The sequence below is a fragment of the Urocampus carinirostris genome, chromosome 20 (genome assembly GCF_059441175.1).
Source record: "Urocampus carinirostris isolate Australia breed hairy pipefish chromosome 20, RoL_Ucar_1.0, whole genome shotgun sequence".
Classification (NCBI taxonomy): domain Eukaryota; kingdom Metazoa; phylum Chordata; class Actinopteri; order Syngnathiformes; family Syngnathidae; genus Urocampus; species Urocampus carinirostris.
The window spans coordinates 27,740,940-27,763,762 of record NC_142368.1 but is presented as its reverse complement, the minus strand read 5'-3'; the positions used below and the strand labels follow the sequence as shown (position 1 = coordinate 27,763,762).

General features: G+C 38.8%; 1 protein-coding gene, 1 long non-coding RNA gene and 1 pseudogene across 4 annotated transcripts in view; 1 reads left to right on the top strand and 2 right to left on the bottom strand.

Annotated features, from left to right (window-relative positions):
• LOC148346777 (macoilin) overlaps positions 1-22,823 on the top strand; it is a 43,007-nt gene that overhangs the window by 15,899 nt on the left and 4,285 nt on the right. For both annotated transcript variants that reach the window (XM_088324815.1, XM_088324814.1), the window contains 8 exons: positions 2,720-2,846; positions 5,160-5,283; positions 6,370-6,539; positions 8,235-8,655; positions 15,356-15,514; positions 16,532-16,693; positions 18,812-18,938; positions 19,018-19,192. In XM_088324815.1, the coding sequence (XP_088180941.1) occupies positions 2,720-2,846; positions 5,160-5,283; positions 6,370-6,539; positions 8,235-8,655; positions 15,356-15,514; positions 16,532-16,693; positions 18,812-18,938; positions 19,018-19,192 (1,465 nt within the window). The remainder of the gene's footprint in view (positions 1-2,719; positions 2,847-5,159; positions 5,284-6,369; positions 6,540-8,234; positions 8,656-15,355; positions 15,515-16,531; positions 16,694-18,811; positions 18,939-19,017; positions 19,193-22,823) is intronic.
• Positions 6,231-18,490, bottom strand: LOC148346778 (uncharacterized). Of its 2 annotated transcripts, none has more exons than XR_015848251.1 (3): positions 18,291-18,490; positions 7,125-8,555; positions 6,231-6,537 (listed from the first exon to the last, which is right to left on the bottom strand). It is a non-coding gene; the product is annotated as an uncharacterized LOC148346778 (long non-coding RNA). The 2 variants fall into 2 exon arrangements; XR_015848252.1 differs by having other exon boundaries at positions 8,217-8,555; positions 18,291-18,489.
• Positions 9,414-9,522, bottom strand: LOC148346779 (5S ribosomal RNA; annotated as a pseudogene).

Sequence of the window (22,823 nt, the reverse complement as noted above, 5' to 3'; positions counted from 1 at the left end):
CTGTTAGGACCAGGACAGGAAACAGGAAGCAGAACCCACTCGTGTAACGTTACTCACAGTTTATTGGGGAGAAGAGGAATGAGCGCACACTCGATCCGGGGATCACTGGCCGCAGAAGTAGATTGATTGGAATGAGGAAGTGGTCAAAATCAAACATTGGGGCGAGAACAAAACAGGAGCAAAACACAGGCAAAAACGGAGATTCACAGGGCTTGACAAAACAAGAGCAAAAAAACACAGGCAAAACGGGGATTCACAGGGCTAGGCAAAACAAGAGCAACAACACAGGCAAAACGGGAATTCACTGGGCTAGGCAAAACAAGAGCAAAAAACACAGGCAAAAACGGGGATTCACTGGGCTTGGCAAAACAAGAGCAAAAAACACAGGCAAAAACGGGGATTCACAGGGCTAGGTAAAATAAGAGCAAAAACACAGACAAAAACGGGGATTCACAGGGCTTGACGTATCAACAGAGTTTAGCAGGAGTTTTGCAGACGCTCCGTCACCAGGCGACTCACAAGACAGCGTTTAAGTAGTCAGGGAGCAATCTGTCAACGCGTTTCAGCTGGTGTCCATGGGCGGGGCCAATTGGGCGCTGCGGCAATTGTGACAGAACCTGGCGCCACATGGCGGGGACCAATTGGGCGCCATGGCAACCGTGACACTTTTAGCTAGCTTTCTAGCTTTTGGAAAAAATGTTACCGGTTTAACTTTCTGGCTAACTACCATTACCGATTTAGTTATTTAGCAAGCTATCTATCTAGCTTTTTATAATACCTGCATGCTATCTTGTTAACATTTTACCTTTTTTTAGTTATCAAACAAAATTCTGTCCTCTTTTCTAGCTAGCTATCTAGCTTTTTTTAAACTTCCTATCTGTCTATTTACCCTTAGCTAGCTATCCAGCCCGCTTTTTTTAACCTGCTTATCTTTCTGGAAAATGCTGGAAAAAGGTCGGAGACCCCTGCTTTAAGGCAAACAGGTGTTTATTTGTGACGCCCTTTATCACAAACAGTCTCAAAGGGCTGCACACACTACCATACATGAGGGCCACCCAAAATAGAAAAACAAAACATTTAGTCCAATATTTTTTGTTCTTTTACTGTATTTTCAGTTTTCTAGGGAAATTCTTAAATACATAGCAGTTTTTTTAAACTTATTTTTCTAGCAAAATGTTTTGGGGGATGCTCAATCACCCCAATCTGGGAAAATAATATATAAAACATATTTTTTTATTGTTTACTTGTTTTGCAAGGTAAATTGTTAGGGCCCATACTGGCGTTGAATGAATGAATGAATTAAATCTTTATTTCGAACATTAACTGGGCGAAGATGTGTTCAATTATAACAAACCTGTGCCCAACTATCCCATACCTTTTAAAAAGGACAATTTTGAACACCACACTTCATCAGGTGATTGTGAATTCTTCTGTCATCCTCATGTCATTTTCACTTCTACCATTATGCCAGGTCTGATTTCTCTTGTTTCTGGTTTGGACATTTTGTTACTTTGTTACTTTAGTCCTTGATTTTTCCATTTCCAGCATTGGTCAATGTTTTTTTTGACATTTTGTCAGTTGTTTAGTTCCCTCTTCTTTGTTTGGTACTTTAGTTATGAATTTGTCAATAAATACCGTTATAGTTTTTAGAACCTCTGCCTGCTGCTCCTGCCACCCCCACATGGGTCCGTCCACAACAAAACTTAACAAAATGACCCGACCAACTATGACGTTCAAAAATGTCCTTTTTAGGGATCCCTGATGATTGGACACAGGTGTGTGATCATCGGACACACCTGTGCCAAATACCTGTTGGGGCCTTCTGGTGGTAGGAGGTATGACAGACCCTAACATAAATACTTTATTATACATGCTTTCATTTTGAAATCATTTTTTAAGATAATATGGAAAATATTTAAAGCGAGCACTTTTTTCTTAATTTTCTATATTTAGAACAATTCTAAACCAAGTTTTTTTGTTCTTTTACTATATTTTAAGTTGTAAAATATTATGATAAATATGCTTTATTTAAACAATTTATTTCCCTCCTAAAATAAGAAAAAACAGGATTTATAACAAAACACTTTTGTTTCCTTATCCGGTCTAGAAATAAGTAAAATAGTCAAATAAATATATAATGATTATAACAAGGGGCAGCACGGCGGCGCAGTGGTTAGCGCATGTGCGGCACAGTTCATGTCTTGGGAACCTCCTGTGTGGGTTCAAATCCAGCTCCAGACTTCCTGTGCGGAGTTTGTGTGTTCTCCCCGTGCTTGCGTGGGTTTCCTCCGGGCACTCCGGTTTTCTCCCACATTCCAAAAACATGCATTTCAGGTGAATTGGCTGGTCCAAATTGTCCCTAGGTGTGAATGAGCAAGTGAGTTGTCTGTCCCCGTATGCCCTGCAATTGGCTGGCAACCAGTTCAGGGTGTCCCCTGCCCACTGCCCGGAGATGGCTGGGATGGGCTCCAGCCAAACGCGACCCTAATGAGGATAAGCGGTACAGCTAGTGAGATGAGGTGAGATGATTATAACAATGAATAGTATTCGATTGTATCCGATTTTGTGTGAATTGGCTAAAATAAATTTTAAAAATAATGGTGTTGTTTTTTTATTGAATTGGAAGAACATCTTTCTTTTTAGTGCATTCTTGTGAAATAATACTGACAATTCAGATCTAAAAAGATGGAGTATCTTAACAAGGTTTTTGTGCCTTCAGGTCATCTGCATCTTTTTCGTATGTGCCGCCTTCACGCTCGATATTTTTTGTTTGATTTTTGTACCTCTTCATTGGCTATTCTTCGTGGCCAGCACCTACGTCGTATTTCACTATATTTGGCACACAGGTGAGGACGTCCAATTATTTTCTAAGTTGCTCCCACAACTTATAAAAATATAACGATTTTGAAACACCCCTTCATTGTTCCACAGTTAAAGGTTATTTGATTGTCTCTATATCATAGAACTTTTTTCACAAAATGAATAAAGGCATTTCACAAAAAAATGATTTTTAGAAAACACACTGATCAAAATTAGAAAACACACTGATCAAAAGGAAAGAACAACAATGTCTTTGGCCTGGAAAAAAAAATCTGATGGTTACAGCAGTCAGCAATAAGTAAGAAGTGTACAGGCCTCTGCTGTGTATGCCTCCAGCATATCTGCAGCCACAGGATAGCACTAGTCTCTCACACGTCTCTAGTGTGATTTTGGTCCATTTTTCTTCCAACCTCTTCCACTGTTTGGTGATTGTAATGGTTTTTTTTTTACCATAACTTTGTCACCGAGGATTTTCCAGAGGCTCTATATTGGGTTGAGATCATGACTCTGGGCATGCATACTCGTCAACCTGTACGGTTTTGCCGTACAAAGTAGGTTTTTTATGCGTTTGAAGACGAGTACCACGTACAAGGAAATCTGTACGTAAAAACGCAAATTTGTCAATGATGGGTACCACCCGGTATACACCGACTATCACGAAACGGCAAATCAATCAAGTCAAAGGACTTCGCCGCAGAAGCCTCTATCTCGGTATCGTTTTTTTTTTTTTTGTTGCAAACAAAGCGAGCGGTTTGATGCTACTGTGCGCATGCGCCTGCCATCTGGGGATTTCCCATCATGCATCATTGCGAAAAAAAAAAAAATATGGCGTACGATTATTTTGTATTTTGTACAGAAAATACGACAGTTTGTACGGGCATGGAGCTGTGGAGGTTGACAGGTTTGGGCATGCCATTAATTCTATGTTTTCACCTTCAAGGAAATTATTTACCGATTTGGCTGTGTAACATGGAGCATTGTTTTTCATGAAGACTGAAGGCTAATTGGGCAAAGAAACCCTCTGCTGTTGAAAGTTATGAAACACATTTTCATTCACTTGGCAATGTAGTTGTACAAGAAGCCCAACCCCCGCTGCAGAAAACATGCCCCAAACCATGACACTTCCTCATCCACCTTTCACTGACATTTTTTTACACACTTTGGGTTTAGTCTTTCTCCGATATGTCGCTGAAAATGTTCCCATTAGATTCAAGTAAAATTAAAATTGCTTTCATCACTGAAGTGAACTCTGGACCAGTTCTCCCCTGTCCACCAACATCCTCCTCAGCACAGCTTTTTGATTTATTCATTTTTTCTTTTGCTAATGAAAGGTTTGATCACTGAAGAGTGGGCCTTCAGTTCAAATGCTCTTAAACGGCAAAGTACTGTAAGGCACTTATCATGTTCAGCACTGAACTGCCGATCAAACTTCAGCTGCAATGTGGAAAAAACTACACTTTACATCCTCTGCTGTGACCTGTCCTTTCTTGCATTTGACCCGCATTCTTGGGCGACTTGAATGAATTTGCAGTTTTGTACGGATTCAATATTCTTGAAATCAGTTTTGGAATGATCAACCTTTCTTGCTCTTGCTGATCGGGTCATCCATTTTGTTTTCATCTGGACAACCTTCTGCCGGAGGCTTTCAGTTACTTTAGAATGCCCCATCATATAAAGTCAGGGAAACTGGCAGTTAGAATGCCAGTTAATGAGGGGTTGACAGACTATCAAGGAAATTGGCATCATTAATTGGGAGGCACCTGAAAGTGTTAACATGCAGGCTTTTTGTTTAAATGCCTTATCCGTTTTGTGAATACAATTTGTAGTCGCATGATATTGACACAGGGCAGCACGGCGACACAGTGGTTAGCGCCTGTGCGGCTCAGTTCTGAGGTCATGAGATCGAGCCTCCTGTGTGGAGTTTGCATGTTCTCCCCGTGCATGTTTCCTCCGGGCATTCCGGTTTCCTACCACATTCCAAAAACATGCATGTCAGGTTAATTGGCCGGTCCAAATTGTCCCTATGTGTGAATGAGCGAGCGAATTGTCTGTGTGCCCTGCGACTGGCTGGCAACCAGTTCAGGGTGTCCCCTGCCCACTGCCCGGAGATGGCTGGGATGGGCTCCAGCACCTCCGCCACCCTAATGAGGATAAGCGGTGCAGATAATGGATGGATGGATGGATATAGACAAAAAAAATGTTCGTAAACTGTTGAGCAATGAAGATTGTATGATTTCAAAATCATTCAACTTTTTATAAGTTCTATCATTTTGTTCTCCTGTCTACATTTGAGAGAGGAAAAAAAAAAACACATTTTGTTTTTCAAATTTTGTACTCAGAGAAGGGCATCTGCATCTCCAAGGTGTCTTTGTGGATTCTCCTAGTGTACACAGAGGCATCGCTCCGGCTCAAAGACCTGAAAACTTCCCATGCTAATCTTTCTCATCTATTTGCTGCTCATTGGTATGTTTGATTCACACAAAGCATTCGACTGAATCAGATTTCCTTTGACTGCAGGGTTCGTACGGGTGCTTGAAATCTTTGGAAATGCTAGAATTTTAATGTTGTCTTTTAAAGGTTAGGAAACTGTTTGAATTTAGAGTGAAGTGCTTCACTCTGCTTGAAAATATAGCCATTGCCATGTTTTTGACTCTATAGACTGCGCAATAAATGAAGATTTTTTTTTTTTTTTAAACTGCATGAAAAGCCCTCAAGACACCTACTCTGGTGGCTTGTCACTATGGCGCTGTCATGTGAAGTGTCACCACCCCCTACTGGTCTCACCTAAGAGGACACTTTTATTTAGAAAACCGACTCTTTTGGCTCAGCTCACTTAAAATGCTCCCGAACGAGTCCTCAGATTGTTTTTTAATGATGGTATTCCTGAAAAACACATGAAATACAAACAAAAATAGGAAAATACTAAACAAATCTAGATTTTTACACTCTGAAAACAACAACAATTGCTAAAAATGCAAAACATTAAAATTGAAATAACATTTTTTATTTTATATAATCCCTTTTTTTAACCAAATTTAGACACAGATCCTCTGGAAAACATGGAAAAAAAATACAAATTAAAATAAGTAAAAGATTATCAGTCTCTAAGATTGAAAGATGGAATGCACTCTGCTTTGACAATAACCGTATAATTAAAATAAGTCCGAAAGTTGCCTCGTTCTTCTGTATTGAGCTCAACTATCCAACACCTAAAAACCCTTTTCTAGTTTGTAAAAAGTGTGACGTAGCGAAGCTGCACTTGTATTGTTGAGGCAGATTGGTAGAATTCATGTCAGTTTATAGGAGCCCATTGACACGAAAAGGAAAACCAAAAAGGCTCAGAAAGCAACAAAATATGTGCTAGCAGTTGGATAGCAACTTTATTTTAGTCATCAATGTCAACAACAAAAAAGATTGTTTTTTATTTTATTGGCTCTGGATTTCTTCTTCTCATACTGGAAAAGTTGAAAAATTGGTCTTAAAAGTGCTTGCAAAATTATGTATTTGGCCATAAAAAGTTTTCAAATTTTGTGTCTGGTTATGTTTCAGCATTGGCTACCCGGTGGTCTATTTGGGCTTCGATGCAACTTGCTACTTCACAAACATCTTCAAGCTGCGTATGCAGAAAGCAGTGCAGGGCCACAAGGAGTTCCACTTGCTGCAGCACTCAGTCCCAGCAGCTTTGCCGCTTTACCCGAAGGTTGCAGCTGACAGTGGCTGTAAGTAAGAGTGGACATGGTTTTAGTATGGTGTTTATACCAGGTATCCGTATCATACTGATGCTAGACTTGTATTCAGCTATATGTGCTTAAATTTCATGTTTGCGGTTCATGGATTTCTTAACCACCTGGGTCTTTCTGCTGTGTGTCTTGGGCACGTACAGTCGGACAGCGCCCTTCCCTCAGAGGCTGTTTTTAGGAGGTTAGGGGTTTACTCCCCCATAAGAAACACATTATACTTGCACTGATATTTATTTTATAATTGGTGTTCCGGCCACAAAGCGGATCACATTGAGGGAAGATGGCGGGGGTGGAGGGCATGGGTTACAGTGTGATGTCACCTGCATGGCCGTTGTTTCAATTGGAGGAGGAAAATGGTGAAAGTAAGAGGACTGTTTAAAATACAGTCCAAATGTTAACTCCAAAAAAGAAGAATTTCACATTCTTGTCCGCGCAACAAAAGGAGCTGCTAATATTTTTTAAATTTCATACACCAACTTTAAGAACATGTTACAGATGCCCAACTTAGTTTAAAGAGCAGTTATAAATATTTATTTCCATCGCGCCTATCTGCTTTCATCTTACTTTTACCATCAGCGTTCCCGACAAGTTGTTATGATTTTCTGGTGTACCCAACCGCAGGAAGCAATAAAAGGCAGGGTGTTTAAAAACAGATGGCGTTTCAAACAAAATCAAAGCAACAAACAAATGAATTAAAAACAAAAAAAACTTTACGAAACAAACCTCACCAACCAGGATTAACCTGCAAAAACAGTGATGACGGGTGATGTTAAAAAAAATGAAGTGGAAAATGACCTAACAACGGGTGCTGTCCAACATGTATAAAGGTTCAGGCTAAGTATGAAAAGGTGTGGAATGATTGAACACACCTGTCCCAAAAACAAACCAATTAGGAGCCCTCTAGTGGACTGAGGCTCACCATACCCTAACACACAGAGCACAATACTCTGAAGGAAAGCAGACAGGAGGATGGGGGTAGGAGAAGGACCGTTTCAAACACAGACCAAATGCCAACCCAAAACACCAAAAAATTTGAAAAAGGAAATGTTTTGATGGTAGATGAATAGACCCATTTGGGGGAAGCAGCACCTGAAGGCGGTGGTGCGCAAAAGAAGGTTGTATTTAATACCAAAACCAGGATCAAAGTAGCAACAAACAAGTGGGAACAAAGCAACTAACATGTCTATACAAGAAACCAGACACAAAAAACAAAACAGAAAGTAAAAACTAGAAACACCAAAACTGGAAATCAAATGACACAGGGAACAAAGAAACTGGAAACAAACAAACCTGGCATGAAGGTGGTTATGAAAATGGTAATGAGAACCTGGATGACAATGCCAGACAAAATGAAAAATGACAATGACCTAAAACCACGTGGAGATCAAATGTCCTTTAGGCGCAGATATGTGGTGATTGGACACACTTGTGCCCAATTCCTACCCTGGTTGAGCCCCCCCTAGTTGTAGGAGGTCTGACAGGTCCTAACAGGAACAGTTATCTGCGCTCCACTAACAATTTCACATACTTGCATGTGCAAAAAACGCAGCTACATTGATGATTTCAGCCAGCCAAATATTGTGAAGTTACGACATCTCCTTAAAAATTATATATACATACTGACATGGTGTTGGTACTCTTCGATCCAGGACTCACATGTTTGTGTTTTTCCAGCATCCAAATGGAATTCAAAGTTAGAACCCAGTCAGTACCAGTATCAGAACGGTTTCATTCTCCCTCAAGACGAGTCCCACACCACAGACTGCCTCCAGATCTGTCCCAAAGAGCGATTGGCTGAGAAGGCGGTACAGGAAGTCCGTTTGGCTGAGACCAACCGAAGACTCTTGCTTTCCAAAGTCAGCTCCAGCGGGTCCTCATCCTCAGTGAACCAAGAAAAACTACCTCAGGCAGAACAGGCCGGCAAATCCGCCAAGTGGAAAAGGGAGCCATCGCCTAGGGCCCGGCGAACTAACACGGCAACGCCTTCACCTCCTGCTGGCAGGACAGAGAAAAAACAACGGAAAACAGTCAGTCCCAACCGGGACGGCGCAGACAAAATTACCACTCAGAATCAACATGCTGAGCAGATAAGCAGGTAAAACTTCTAGTTCAAGGTTGAATGTTCAAGTAACACAGTAGTCTTCTAGCAAATGGGATCTCCAACCTTTTAGGAGTGTTGTTCTACTTTATGTTACTATGTATCACACAGGACACACAGTTTGATATACATTGCTGAAATTATGGCAACTTAGGTAGAGAGCTTGCTAATTGGCTAAAAGGGTGGCTTGAAAGTTAGCGAGAAATGTAAACTACTAAATAGCTAGCTAAAAGAGTAAAAATCCAAATAAATAGTCAGATAGAAAGCTAGAAACAAAGCTAGACAGCTACAGTGGCTTGCGAAACTATTTGGCCCCCTTGAACTTTGTGACCTTTTGCCACATTTCAGACTTCAAACATAAAGATATAAAACTGTAATTTCTTGTGAAGCATCAACAATAAGTGGGACACAATCCTAAAGTGGAACACACTTTATTGGATATTCTAAACTTTAACAGATAAAAAAGAAAACGTGGGTGTGCAAAATAAGGCCCCATTGAAATGAAGTGATCTGGATTTATATAGCGCTTTTCAAGTCAATGATTTCCCAAAGCGCTTTTACATTGTGCTTCACATTTCCCAATAGCGGCCGTGATCTGTGCAGCCATGTAAGGCGCTAACCTGCTTATTGGGGGTATTGGGGTTCAGTGTCTTACCCAAGGACACTTCGGCATGTAACACGGACAAGCCGGGATTCGAACTGAGATCCCTTAATCCTAAAACGATCGCTCTACCTCTTGAGCTACTGCTACCCCAAGCTGACAGCACCTGGTATTCCCAGGCGGTCTCCCATCCAAGTACTAACCAGGCACGACCCTGCTTAGCTTCCGAGATCAGGCGTGTTCAGGGTAGTATGGCCGTAATTGAGTTAATACTTTGTAGCGCCACCTTTTGCTGCGACTACAGCTGCAAGTCACTTGGGGTATGTCTCCATCAGTCTCTACCACCATGTTTGACTGTGGGGATGGTGTGTTGAGGGTGATGAGCTGTGCTGCTTTTACGCCAAACATAACATCTTGCATTGTTGCCAAAAAGTTGGATTTTGGTCTCATCTGACCAGAGCATCTTCTTCCACATGTTTGGTGACTCTCCCAGGTGGCTTGTGGGAAATTTAACGACACTTTTTATGGATATTTTTAAGAAATGGCTTCCTTCTTGCCACTCTTCCATAAAGGCCAGATTTGTGCAGTATACGACTGATTGTTGTCCTATGGACATATTCTCCCACCTCGTAGACCTCTGCAGTTCATCCAGAGTGATCATGGGCCTCTTGGCTGCATCTCTGATCAGTTTTCTCCTTGTATGAACTGAAAGTTTAGGGGGACGGCCTGATCTTGGTAGATTTTCAGTGGTCTGATACTCCTTCAATTGCAATATAATTGCTTGCACAGTGCTCCTTGGGATGTTTAAAACTTGGGAAATCTTTTTGTATCCAAACCCAGCTTTAAACTTCTCTACAACAGTATCTTGGACCAGCATGGTGTGTTCCTTGTTCTTCATGGTGCTCTCTTCACTTTTAAAAATTATGACTTGTTCTCATTATCTTTCGCTGAAATATTAACAAGTACGTTAAGTTACTCTTTAAGTGTTAGCATCAGTTAGCTCCTTTAACATGTATTTGTGTTTAAATGTTAGTAATGCAACATGGGTTGCTTTTCAAAGGTTGAATTGTTTCAAAATTGCCACAATCTTATAAATAAATTGATAAAAGGTACGGTGTGCAGTTTGTTGGAATTATCAGCCTTAGCAGTTTGTGCTAAGTTCACAATCTTAGTAATGCCACAGGGGGGTTTCCTCATGCTAGCCATAATATGTATTTGTTTCAATATTATTCTATTTTTTTTTTTTTAAACCAACAGATACACACAATAAGATGAGGTCCAGTATATCTTTTCCATTGTTACTGATTATTTTTAGCCATATTAGCATTTTCCCGCTACTCCGTTACGGTTCTGAAAATATCTCGCCAGTGATCTATGGACATTTTGATTTTCTACAAAATTAGGCTGTAATTTATATATGTAAACCACTGAGTTCCCTTAAACAAGGCAGAAGTTTAGTGGTTGACTGAGGACAATTTGAACCATATTTCTAGAATTGACATTGGTAATAATGTCATGATAACATAGTAACGACATACTAATAGCATGTTGCGTTATTTCAGATTTGTTTATCTAACTGGTAGCCCTTTGCACGAATCACTACCAGAAAAAGTAGCTCTCAGATTAAAAAGTTTGATGAACCCTGCTTTAGACCTTTTTGATTGTTAAAGTAAGGAGTTTGCTTTACCTTGAATCTACTCAGCTTTTAGAATTATTCTTTAGTCGAAGCAGTTACCAAATTTTCCACCAAAAGGCGCCAGCGATTTACCATTAAGTTTAGTTGGATCACTGTAGTAATGGAAATACAAATCACTACATTAATTTAACATTTAATCCTTTTGATTACAGTTCATGAACTTCGGGTAAGAATTAAAATAAGGAATGGATAAAACAATGCACACACTATTTAATCAAACACAAACACTAGAGCAATACAAATGAAATAAAAGAAAAAACATTGCATTCAGCCAAACTCAGGGTGTGATGAAATCTACCGTCTTCGTGTGTAAAAATAAATAAATTGGCCAATGGAGTGCCTTGCACGTGGAATAGGGGTAGGGAATTCTCTATTTTTATATAATTAATTTTCTGATATACCAGCTCGGTGGCCTTGGGGTTAAGGGCGCCCGCCCCGAGACTGGGAGGATGTGGTTGTGGTTCAATGTGGCTAAAAATAATCAGTAACAATGAAAAATATATACTGTACCTCATCTTTTTGTGTGTATCTGTGGGTTTTTAAAAGATTAGAATAATAATATTGAAACAAATACATATTATGGCTAGCATGACGAAACCCCCCCGTAAGCATTACTAAGATTGTGAACTTTGCACAAACTGCTAAGGCTGATAATACAACAAACTGCACACCGTACCTTTTATCAATTTATTTATAAGACTGTGGCAATTTTGAAACAATTAAACCTTTTAAAAGATTTACAACATTGGTACCCATTGCCTCCCTGCTTGGCATTAGGGGGTTTGGTCACCTAATGAGTCCTAACGCATCGGTTGGGTTGAGCGAGGGTCTGGGAAATCCCTCCTCTGCATCAATCTCCCAGAAAGTTAGAAATTACTCTAGCCACCTCCCACTAGGGGGATATGGCTCCGGTATCTAATTTTCGGATATTCATTCGTACAATTTTGCTAACATTAACCAAGCCAAGAACAAAAAGAGCATTAATTTGAATTTGATACCGTCACATTTGAAGTTCCAGAGATTAAATTCCTGTCTTAGTCAGGGTAACTGCGTGGGGGGTAATAATGTTAGATAAATTTGCTACACGATATCACGTGCTGATAAAGCACTACTAACCGTAATGGCTCTGAAGCCACTAGACAGGCGAATTAAGAGATTAAATTCTGTGTGCTCTTCCATTTTGAGGGATGTGTAATTAAAGTAACATCCCAGGGACGTGATTTGGGGAAAGCTGATAAATTCCCTTTGGTAAATAGTTTTCTAGACCCGAGATTGTTTGTGAAGCCAATGGGCCAACAATTAAAACGAAGTAGCTAGTACGTATGAATATCCTAAACACGACACATTTTCTAAACAAGTAGCATTATTCATCATGATTCATTCACAGTCATGAACGTTTTAATTACAATAACTAACCTTATGTTATCAGACCTTGTTGTAATACGCTAATTATTTGTGGTCTCTGCGAAGAGACCTGGGTACATCTCGGAACTTTCAGGGGGCGTAGTCTCTGCTTATGCATTTATTGATACCTAGCTCATAACATTAGCAATTTATTATTTAATGCATTTCTCTCAGGTTGTTTTTCTCAATTTGATATTAGCTACAGCAGTTATGTAGTAACTGTTTTTTTCTTGTGGTTTTACTTTAACGCTGTATGTGTTTATTATGAGACAGTTTCTTGTCATCAAGAATGAAGACACTTCCCATAAAAATAATAATAAAATGATGTTAATAAGTCTTTTAAAATACTGTCTATATCTTTTTACAGGGCGGTCTTATGACACCAAGATCAACAGTGCCTCACCTGTCATTATAGAAATACTAAATTAAAATATATATTCATTTAATGTTAGTCATTTTTTACTTCCCCATTTTGGGAATTTTTTTTCATGATAACTGAATGTTCACCTTATATCAGGGATATTACTAATACAATATAGTATTAGTGACTTATCACTGTGCTGAACATCTGCAGATGAAGAGTGAGGCACGCATTTCCCTTGCCTCGTGGCAAAGGGCGATAGTGAGACTAAGGATTCTGATTCGGCGCACACTTCAGCCACAAACAGTAGCATTGGTGACACTGTTAGCAAGCTAACACCAAGTCAAGCCATCCAATAATTCCTATTGATGCTTTTGTTCTAAAAGAGTAGTTCATAGACTTCATTTTTAAATTAAGAAAAGACTAATTGTTTTGAATTATATTTATTTGGTTCAGAATCTAATTTGATAATTACCAATTCAGACAGCAGGTGTAGCTCACAATTTTCCATACAAATTAGTTCCCAAAATAGCTTATTTTAGTCTCTAGTACAGGGGTCGGGAACCTTTTTGACTCAAAGAGCCATGAAAGCAAAAAATATTAATTTTATTTTGGGAAAGAGCCACACCATATGAGACAAATTTACTAAATTGCTAAACCGGCGTCCCAGACAAAAGCTTAGTCTTCAGCACATTTATTTTTGATTATTTGATAAAAATTATAAAAAGAGAATAATGCCAGAGCCCCTGTCCCAAATTCAACAAACAGACCACTTTAAACTTGTCTCTTTCTTGCAATTACTCAAGATCGGTTAAACTCCTTTTGACCCTTTTTTCATACATATTGGTTTCAAAACCAGATGCAAGCATTTATTTTGTAAAAACGTCACAACATTCTGAGAATAGGGAGCCTTATGTGCTTATTTTTGGCGAGAGATGGGAGGGAATGCTTGTACTTTTTGCATAGCTCCACCCATCCCTCCCACTCACCCAATCAAATGACTAAGTTCTCTTCCGGTGTTTTGGCGTATTTACAGTTCTGTGGATTCATCATAAAGTATCTGAACACTGAACACAGATTATATAGTGAACTTTTAAATAGAGGATTCTTTAGCGTTGTACAGCCAAAACGAGTTTTTTCCCCCCTTTTTTTGTGTGACACCTTGACTGTAAATTGTAGTGAAAAACGTGCCCTATATATACTGCAAAGTGTTTCCTTTGAATTTAGCTTTGATTTGGCTTTACGTGTACCTGAATATGATAGACAACTTCGGTTTTGAACAAGATGGAGAAATTTTGCATGCAATCAAATTGGTCTCTGAGCCACAGATACTCATAGAAAGAGCCTAATATGGCTCGCGAGCCATAGGTTCCCGACCCCTGCTCTAGTATCATGAATTAATATTCTAAACATATAACATCTAAGCTTTATACAGTATTATCAATTTTGCAGTTCATTGATAATGATTGATCAGTTGTGGTCAGAGAAGGCTTTTTCCATTTCATGACTCCATCGTGCCTTTTTTCCCAGCCAACTTAAAGGGAAATTGGGCAAAGCCTTCCTTTAGAGCGCGTTTGAAAAAAAATAGAGGCATGTTCTGTGACCCATTTGATTTCCAGTTGATGCTTTCCCAAATTGAGTTCTCCAATGGGTAGATTAAGTGATAAATTGCAAAATTTAATTCAAGCAATGAAGTAAATTCTCTTGCATTAAACATGCCACATATGCAAATCATTAATTTTTCAATTAAAGATGAACACTTTGCGGCTTTAAATTTTTATTATGCAGCTGAAGAGTCTGCATACCTATGAACCTGTATAGTTTTGCCGTACAAAGTACGTTTTTTATGCATTTTAAGACCAGTACGACATACAAGGAAATCTGTATGGAAAACACAAATTTGTCAATGATGGGTAACATTCGGTATAAACCGACTATCACGAAACGGCAAATCAATCAAGTCAAAGGAGTTCGCCGCATAAGCCTCTATCTCAGTATCGTTTTTTCGTTGCAAACAAAGCGAGCGGTTTGACGTTACTGTGCTCATGAGTCTGCCGCCTGGGGATTTCCCATCATGCATCATTCAAAAAAAATATATATGGTGTAAGATTATTTTGTATGGGAAAATATGAACGTTTGTACGGGCATGGTGCCGTGGAGGGTGACAGGTATGAGTCTAGTCAGGGTGGCGCAGTGCAGCACAGTTCTGAAGTCATGAGATTGAACCTCCTGTGTGGAGTTTGCGTGTTATCCCCGTGCTTGCGTGAGTTTCCCCCCACATTCCAAAAGCATGCATGTTGGGTTAATTGGCCAGTCAAAATTATCCCTAGGTGTTTCTGTGTGCCCTGCGACTGGCTGGCAACCAGTTCAGGGTGTCCCCTGCCCAAAGATAGCTGGGACTGGCTCCAGCATTCCCACGATCCTACTGAGGATAAACGGTGCAGATAATAGATGGGTGGATGGAGTCTGGTCACTTTCAGTGAATGAATTGTAGATCTTTCATTGTTGGCAGAGTCAGTGTTTGGAAAATGTTAGAGGAAATGCCTTGGTTTCAACGCAATACCCCACAGTAAAAACAAAACTAAATCAAAATTTACTTCATCAGAAAACCAGACAATGTCCTTTTATGACTCAGGATGGAGCAGGAGCTGAAAAAACTGCAAGGCGAGTTGCAAGAGAGCCGACACAGCGAACAAGAACTAAGGAGTCACATCTGCAACCTAACCAACAGTGAGAGGAGCCTCAGACCCGAAGTGGCGTTGCTGAGACAGTCCAACGTGCTGCTGCAGAGCAAGTGAGAAAACCCTTTCTTGAATCTTACCCTGTCATAGCATGATTTTTATTCACAGGGTTGGTTGGGAAAATGCTTGAATTTTGAGTGATGAGCTTGAAAATAATTTTTGTTGCCATATTCATGTTTTTTGGCAGTCTGACTTTGGACTATGCAATACATTTTGAAAATGACACTCTTGTAGCTTGTCATCATGACGACATGTGAAGCGTTACTGCCCCTACTTGTTGCAGCCAAGAGTACAGCTCAATACAGAAAACTGGCTCGTCAGATGTTTGTTTTGGTAATATGTTATCAATAATAAAAAATTATGCAACAAATTATTAACTAATTTGTAACTTTATTAGTTATGTAGCTTCCTAATAACACAAAATGTAGATTAAAAAATATTCACACATCTCCCCAAAAAAATTAAAAGTTTTAGGTTTTCACATATTGAACAGATTAAATCAAACACCACCACAAAATCCCTGAAAATGCAAACAAATAAAATGAAAAATAAAAATATTACCTTTATAGTGCTACAAATAAATTAAAGTGCAAAACAACAATTTACAATTCAACTTCCACCAATTTAGACAGATCTTCTGGAAAAACGTGGAATATATATATAAATTAAAATGAATCAAACAAAAAGCAAAAGATCAGCAGTCTCAAAGATTGAAGGTTTGAATGCACTCTGCTTTGAAGCAATCAATGTCATCGAAATGAGTACGGATTTGGCTCATCTCTCTTTTTTATATTTACAGTACTTTGTTTATCCTCCATATTGACCTAAATTAATGCCTATCGAGCCCTATCCGTGTTTGTATACAAGTGTGACATAGCCCACTTGCATGTGCACTGTTGAAGCAGAATGGCAGAATTTAGTTCAGTTCATAGCAGCCTATTAAGACAAAAAGATCCTAGATTGGAACAGCTCAAAATAGCACAAAGTATGTGCTAGAAGCAAGAAAAATTGGCCTTGAAAGTGTTTGACTTTGGCCATGAAAAAAAGTGTACAAACTCTTTCCATTTTAGGATCATGTGCTTGAGCAAAACGAAACAGCGGGACAAGCAGACCAGCGCCATGCTGGAGAAGAAAACCCGAGCCGAGACAGAGGCGAGGCTCTTGCTGGAGAGGCAGGTGGCTGAGCTTCTGGCGCATAGACCCGAGGAGGCGGCCAGGACCTTGCCCACCAGGTAGAAAATGCAGCCATCATATCAGGGGTCTACAACCTTTTTCCAAGCATTGAGCTACTTTTTTGTTACTAATTAGAGCAAAGGGCCCCCATTTTAATATGAATTTCTAAAATGGGAACTTAGCTAGATAGCTAGAAAAGTAAACAAGTAAAACTAAAAGAGAGCTAGACATAGCTAAAAGAGTAAAAAAATAATAGCTGAATTGAAAGCTCAAAACAAAGCTAGAAAAAGGAGCGAAAAGTTTTGCTCTATAACTAGCATAAAAAGGTACAATTTAGCTAGATAGCATGCAAATAAATTAAAAAAGCCAGGTAGCTTGATAGCTAAAAAGGCAAATAACTAAAGGGGAGCAAGATCGCTACTTAAGAGTAAAATACCATATAAAAAAACAGATAGAAAGCGAAAACAAAGCTAGATAGCTAGCTAGAAATGAGCCTCAAATTTAGCTTGATGACTAGCAAAAAAAAAAGTTAAAACGTAAGCTAAAAATAATGCAATTTTTTTTTTTAAAGCTGGCTAAATAGCCTGCTAAAAAACCAATGAGATAGCTAGCGAAAACAAAACCTTCATTTATGCTTTAGAAAACCCTTTATTTTGATTAGTTTGTTGTATTTCCTGTTTAAAAATGTTTATTACATTCTCATTCTACAATCTTATTTAATTGCTTGGAAATAAATATCAATAGTTGAATAGTTTTTTCTTGTCCATATAGCCCATGAGCTGGAATTTATTTGAAATTCTAAAATAACTTGTTACTAGCTTATCAAAAGTTGGTTGGGAAAAAAAAATTCAGTCAACCAATGGAAAAATAAATTATTGCCAGAAAACCACAATGACAACAGAGCTGCGGGCTGTCCTTAGGTGGCACCAGGTCATAGACCCCTGATTATATGAACACTACAGTTCCAAAAGTTGAGTCACTAAGAAAAGTCCATATTAATTAAGGATAATCACTGTTCTTCAAGATAACAGACGAATCAGAAGAAAGTCTTAAAACATTTTAAACGTGAGAGTTGACTTTTAACTGCAAACGTGTTGAATGCTACTGTAGATGGGTGCATAAAGGTTCATTTCCAGCAACTAGCATTCCAATAGTGTACAGTGTTGCATTAGAAGGCTAATTGATGATTGGAAACCATTGTGCAACTATGTTATCACAGCTGAAACAGAAGCTATAAAACTAACCTTCCTTGAGCTAGTAGCATATCTAGAGCGCCACATGTGGATGTGAAAAAGCTTACTCATGGCCAAAAAGAATTTCCATGTGAAACGCTGCTAATCATTTTTGTTCAAGGAATAAAATTGCCAAAAAAAATTAAGTTCTCCTATAACTGTGTATGTTACTCTCTTAAGAGCACATAAAGGCTCCAACTGGAGTAGAAAAAAAGTGGGAAGCATAACCAGGCAAGAGGTCAAGTACATCATACAAGTTTGGGAAATGGGCGCTTTATAGGTCGTCAACAAGTCTCATCGACAAGCGGTGTGGTCAAACCCAGCTAGGCGGACATTTATTTAAACAGCATCAACAAAAAACTTCACAAGCAAGAAGGGAGGATCTTGGGATGGCGAGAATCTTCAAAATGAGACTTGGGAATACCTGTAAGAAGATGGTTGAGTGGCAGGTCTTAGAGTGAAGAAACTGAAACGTGGAGGGTATTGAAGGAGGAGGTGGTGAGAGGAGGCACTTGTCTTTTTGGTGAGTGAAAGTCTTCAGGGATCAAAACTGTTCAGCAAAGTGACATGGGAGCCCAAGGTATTTCAGCAAAGGTGGCTGATTGTCAAATTGCAAACACCTGAGAAGAGGAAAACTGTAGGGGATAGGAAAATGGGGTAATGATGCCATCTTTTTGGGGAAAGGGGGACTGCGGGCACCAAAATCACGACAAAAGAAAGAGATCAATACGGGCAAAAGAACAGACATTGGACATTGTCGCCTGATAAGTAAAAATGTGATTTTTTTTCATTGAATACACAAAATTTACTGGGTGACCCCAACTTGTGTGTGTGTGTGTGTGTGTGTGTGTGTGTGTGTGTGTGTGTGTGTGTGTGTGTGTGTGTGTGTGTGTGTGTGTGTGTGTGTGTGTGTGTGTATAAATTAATGCCATGACTTCACAACAGGCAGGAAAACAATGAAAGCCAAATGTTAAGGAGACGAGTGAAAGATCTGGAGAGCGAGTACAAAAAACTACAGCTGCAATATCAAGTCAAAGAGAGTCAGCTGCTCAATCTAGAGACCAATGTGGAGGTATTTTAAGAGATTTCCGTTTTGGACTAAGTTTTTTTTTTGGTTATAAAGTTCACATAGAAATCATGCTCTTCTACAGGTTTTAGGAAAATATCGAAGTGTGGGAAAAGACACTGACATGCTGCTGTCTACACTGTCGGCGCTCCAGGACAAGGCCCAGCATCTGGAGTACAACCTGAGCGCTGAGACCCGAATCAAGCTGGATCTGTTTTCAGCTCTGGGGGACGCCCGCAGGCAACTGGAGATCGCGCAAGGTTCCCAAATCAATTTTTAGCTGGGTTTTATAGTGAAACGGCACTCTCTAGTGGTTATAAAATAGATTGCAGGTTTAATGCAAATTCAAATGTTAAGTACCGTATTTTCACGATCATAGGGCGTGCAAGTCTCCTTAGCTGGTTCTATTTATGCTGCGTTACAACAACGCAGACGAGCGTCTAAATGTGTGTATTTGAAAATTTAATAGAAACAAAACTGGTTTCGTTGTGGTTTGTTAAGGATTGATTACAAAGACAAATGGATAAAACAAAGTTTTAAAAAAAGAGCTGGTGCAAAACAGACTTTGGTACTCACATTTTTAACAGTTCTCCAGATTAAACAAATGCATCGAAATCCTCAACGTGTTTCTGACCAGAACCGCTTTGCTTAATATCCATTAAAAGGTTCACTTTCTTCACTTTCAGAGTCACTTTCCGTGCCGTGATGCCACAAACAGTCCCCCTGGAACACCCACCCCTTACGCAAACATTTCCAAAATAACTTCGTATTCCATGTTTGAAGGAATGCAATAGAAAAGTAAAGTACAGAGATATTGCATGTATGGCAATAACTTTTGAGCAAGTAAAAAATATTGACTTTGGAGAAATAACACCTTATCTTCAAATGTTTGTCTCCTGTTTTATTCATTGATAACTTGACAATCAATTTCATCTTAATAAGCTTTAGTGTAAAACAAATAACAGTTTTCAATACATGTGATATTCGGAGGATTACTGCTTTGAATCGCTGGTTAAACGCAATAATAGCAGCTCGTTTATGTGTCCATCAATTGGTAAGAACAGATGGAGACGTTTTTGTGACGTTTAGACGAGGGGGGACATTTCATGCAAGGCAATGTCATTTCGCCAAAGTCAATATTTTAAACTTGTCCAAAGGTGATTTCTAAAAGTTTACAAGCTGCAAATGCTCCGTGCTTTTTTGTTCCATTCACCCCTAAAAATAGATACATTTGCACAGGGGGATAATTTTCGGCACAACACCGGCTTTTGTGAAAGCTTAAACAACTGTTAGCCCAAGGGTCGACAATCTATTCTTTTCATTATAAGTTTCTGTCCCATTGTGGTCCTGGTCCAGGTGGAAAAGTGACACTGTTTCATGAAACAAAAGCGACAAAACAACGAAAATAACTTGAAATACTAGATATGCTACAGCAGGGGTCGGCAACCTATGACACGCGTGCCAGCAGTGCCACACGAAGGGTTAACTAGTGGCACGCGAGCGCACGGCAAAATAATAATGATTTTTTTTTTAAATGCACATTTTTGACTGAAATTTAAACATTTTCAGTTGTGCGCCGTGTTGTTTAGAGGCTTTACGGCAGCGCCCCTCCTCTTCTGCTCCGTGTGAGAGTGTGTGTCTGCACAGTGACTCCCAGAAGAGGAGAAATCCGTGTTTTGACCCAGCCACAGAAAAAACGGCGTGCAATAAATGAATGAATAAAAACAGCTCCTTCAGCGAAAAAATCGCGTTCTTTGACTGACGACTGCGACTTGTGCAAAAATTGACTGTGCTGTTTGTGCCTTATGCCTCGAGAGCGTTGTACCTCGCACATCAAGTGTTAAACGTCATTACGAGACGGAACATGAATTCAAGGCGTAGACACTAAAACGCGCGGAATCCAAGTATGGCAAACAAACACAGACCAAATGCAAACAAAAACCTTTGTCAACGCTAAAACACCACCACTGAAGCAAGTTATCACATTGCTCACTGCATACATAGCAAAGCACAGAAAACCATTTATATCTGTGACCAAATCAGCTGTTATTTCTGTTGCACTTATTTTTAAGTAGCCTTCTGCCTTGTTGCTGTTATTTGACATTTTCTGCAATAAGATTTCATTGATGAATGGTATGGTAGCTATCCATATCACTTGTTTTTGATTGTAGTTCATTATTGATGAAGAATGGTTGATTCAGTTTGATTCTTGTGGTAAAAAGTTGAAGTCATGGATGTCTACGGCCTCTCCACATGTTCCTCACATTATTTTTTTTAGTTTATTGATGGACAAAAATAGTGGAAGATAAATTGGTCAGTTATACTATTTCAATGTAGATCCATGTTGTATATTCGGGCCAATAGTAGACTTTTTTTTCACGGTCAACAGCCCACATTAGCCTATAAGGGCGTATATTGAAAAAACTGAGATTGCCTTTTTTACTTTTGAATATCTTTAGCCAGTAGTAACCGATTAAAGTGATGATTGAAATATTAGTTAGCCAATGAAATTCTCAACAAAATTTTATTTTACGAGGGTGTATTCAAATCAGGGCCGAGAATGAACGATCATTGCAGGCAAGTGTGCACAATCATTGATCGACGTCTAAAAGAGAGGTCAAACATTTACAACTCTTTCACAATTAGAAGATTAGCTTGAGTAAAAACCCCATTTGCCAAGGTTTAGGTGTTGTAAAGTGGTTGTCTCCAAATGGCCACTTTTGGAAACCCATAAAACTACTTTTAGAATAGAAAAATGTGTAAAATAGAACGTTTTTCAGATTGTGATCAAATGTGACCAAGTACCAGGTAAGGCTTCAAACTATAGTGTCACCTGCCTTCCAGCTAAAATGCCTTATGTCACACTCATCTATGGGCGAGAATAAAAACTTTCTATTTCTATGTGTTTCAAACTCTGATTACTCAATGTAAGTAGCGCTTGCAGTAGTTATTTCAAAACTTCAGAGTATTACCTTTCAAAGGAGACCAAAACCGTCTGTATTCTCCAAACGGTTCAAGAACAGCATTCCATTGGCTTTGGGTACGTCTTGGATTGGGATTTTAGGCCAATTGTAAAGGAACGTTAAGGGGTTTTGAAAAATGACTTACCTTTTTTGTTCGTGATAAACAACATAATTTTCAAACTGTAAAAGAGCCTAATTTTGCAGTTTCTTTTAAACAATCTGACCAGTTTCTTTAGGTTGATTGTTTTTTTAAATCAAAAATACATTAACCCAATTGTAGGGGGTTGCCATTTCCAAAGAGATGGTTTTTTTTTTACGGCGGTTGAAAAAGAAATAATTTTTAGGGGAGTTGTCTCAAATAAAAATGACCCAGTTTTTGTACAATACGACACAATTATTTAAGTTTTTACAAACTGCATTATTTGCGTTAGGATTTAAAACAAATTAACCCAATTTTGGGGGTTTGTCATTTGCAGACTAAATAATTTTTAGGTGATTGTTTTGAGTAAAAAAGTTTTTTCGTACTGTATGACCCAATAATTATGGTTCATCACAAACAGCTTTACAGCATTATCTTTTTACATATTTTTTCCTAAAAAGAAAAGTAACCCAATATAGGGAGGGATTTTGCCATACAAATATGACTCAATTTTTCGGGTGGGTGTTTTTTTTTTTAAATGACCCAGTTTTTAGAGGGTTATTTTAAACTCAATTACAACTATTTTGTGAAACATCACTCAAATATTTACAGTAGGTTGTTTAAGAATTTTACCAAATTTTAGGTTGTCATATAAAAAGTCAAGTCACATTTATAACTTTTGGAACTTTTTTTTCCCTCCACAAAATCAACTAATCGCATTGTACAATATGACCCAATTATTTAGGTTGGCACAAACAATTCCATCCTTATTAATTATTTAGTCAAAAT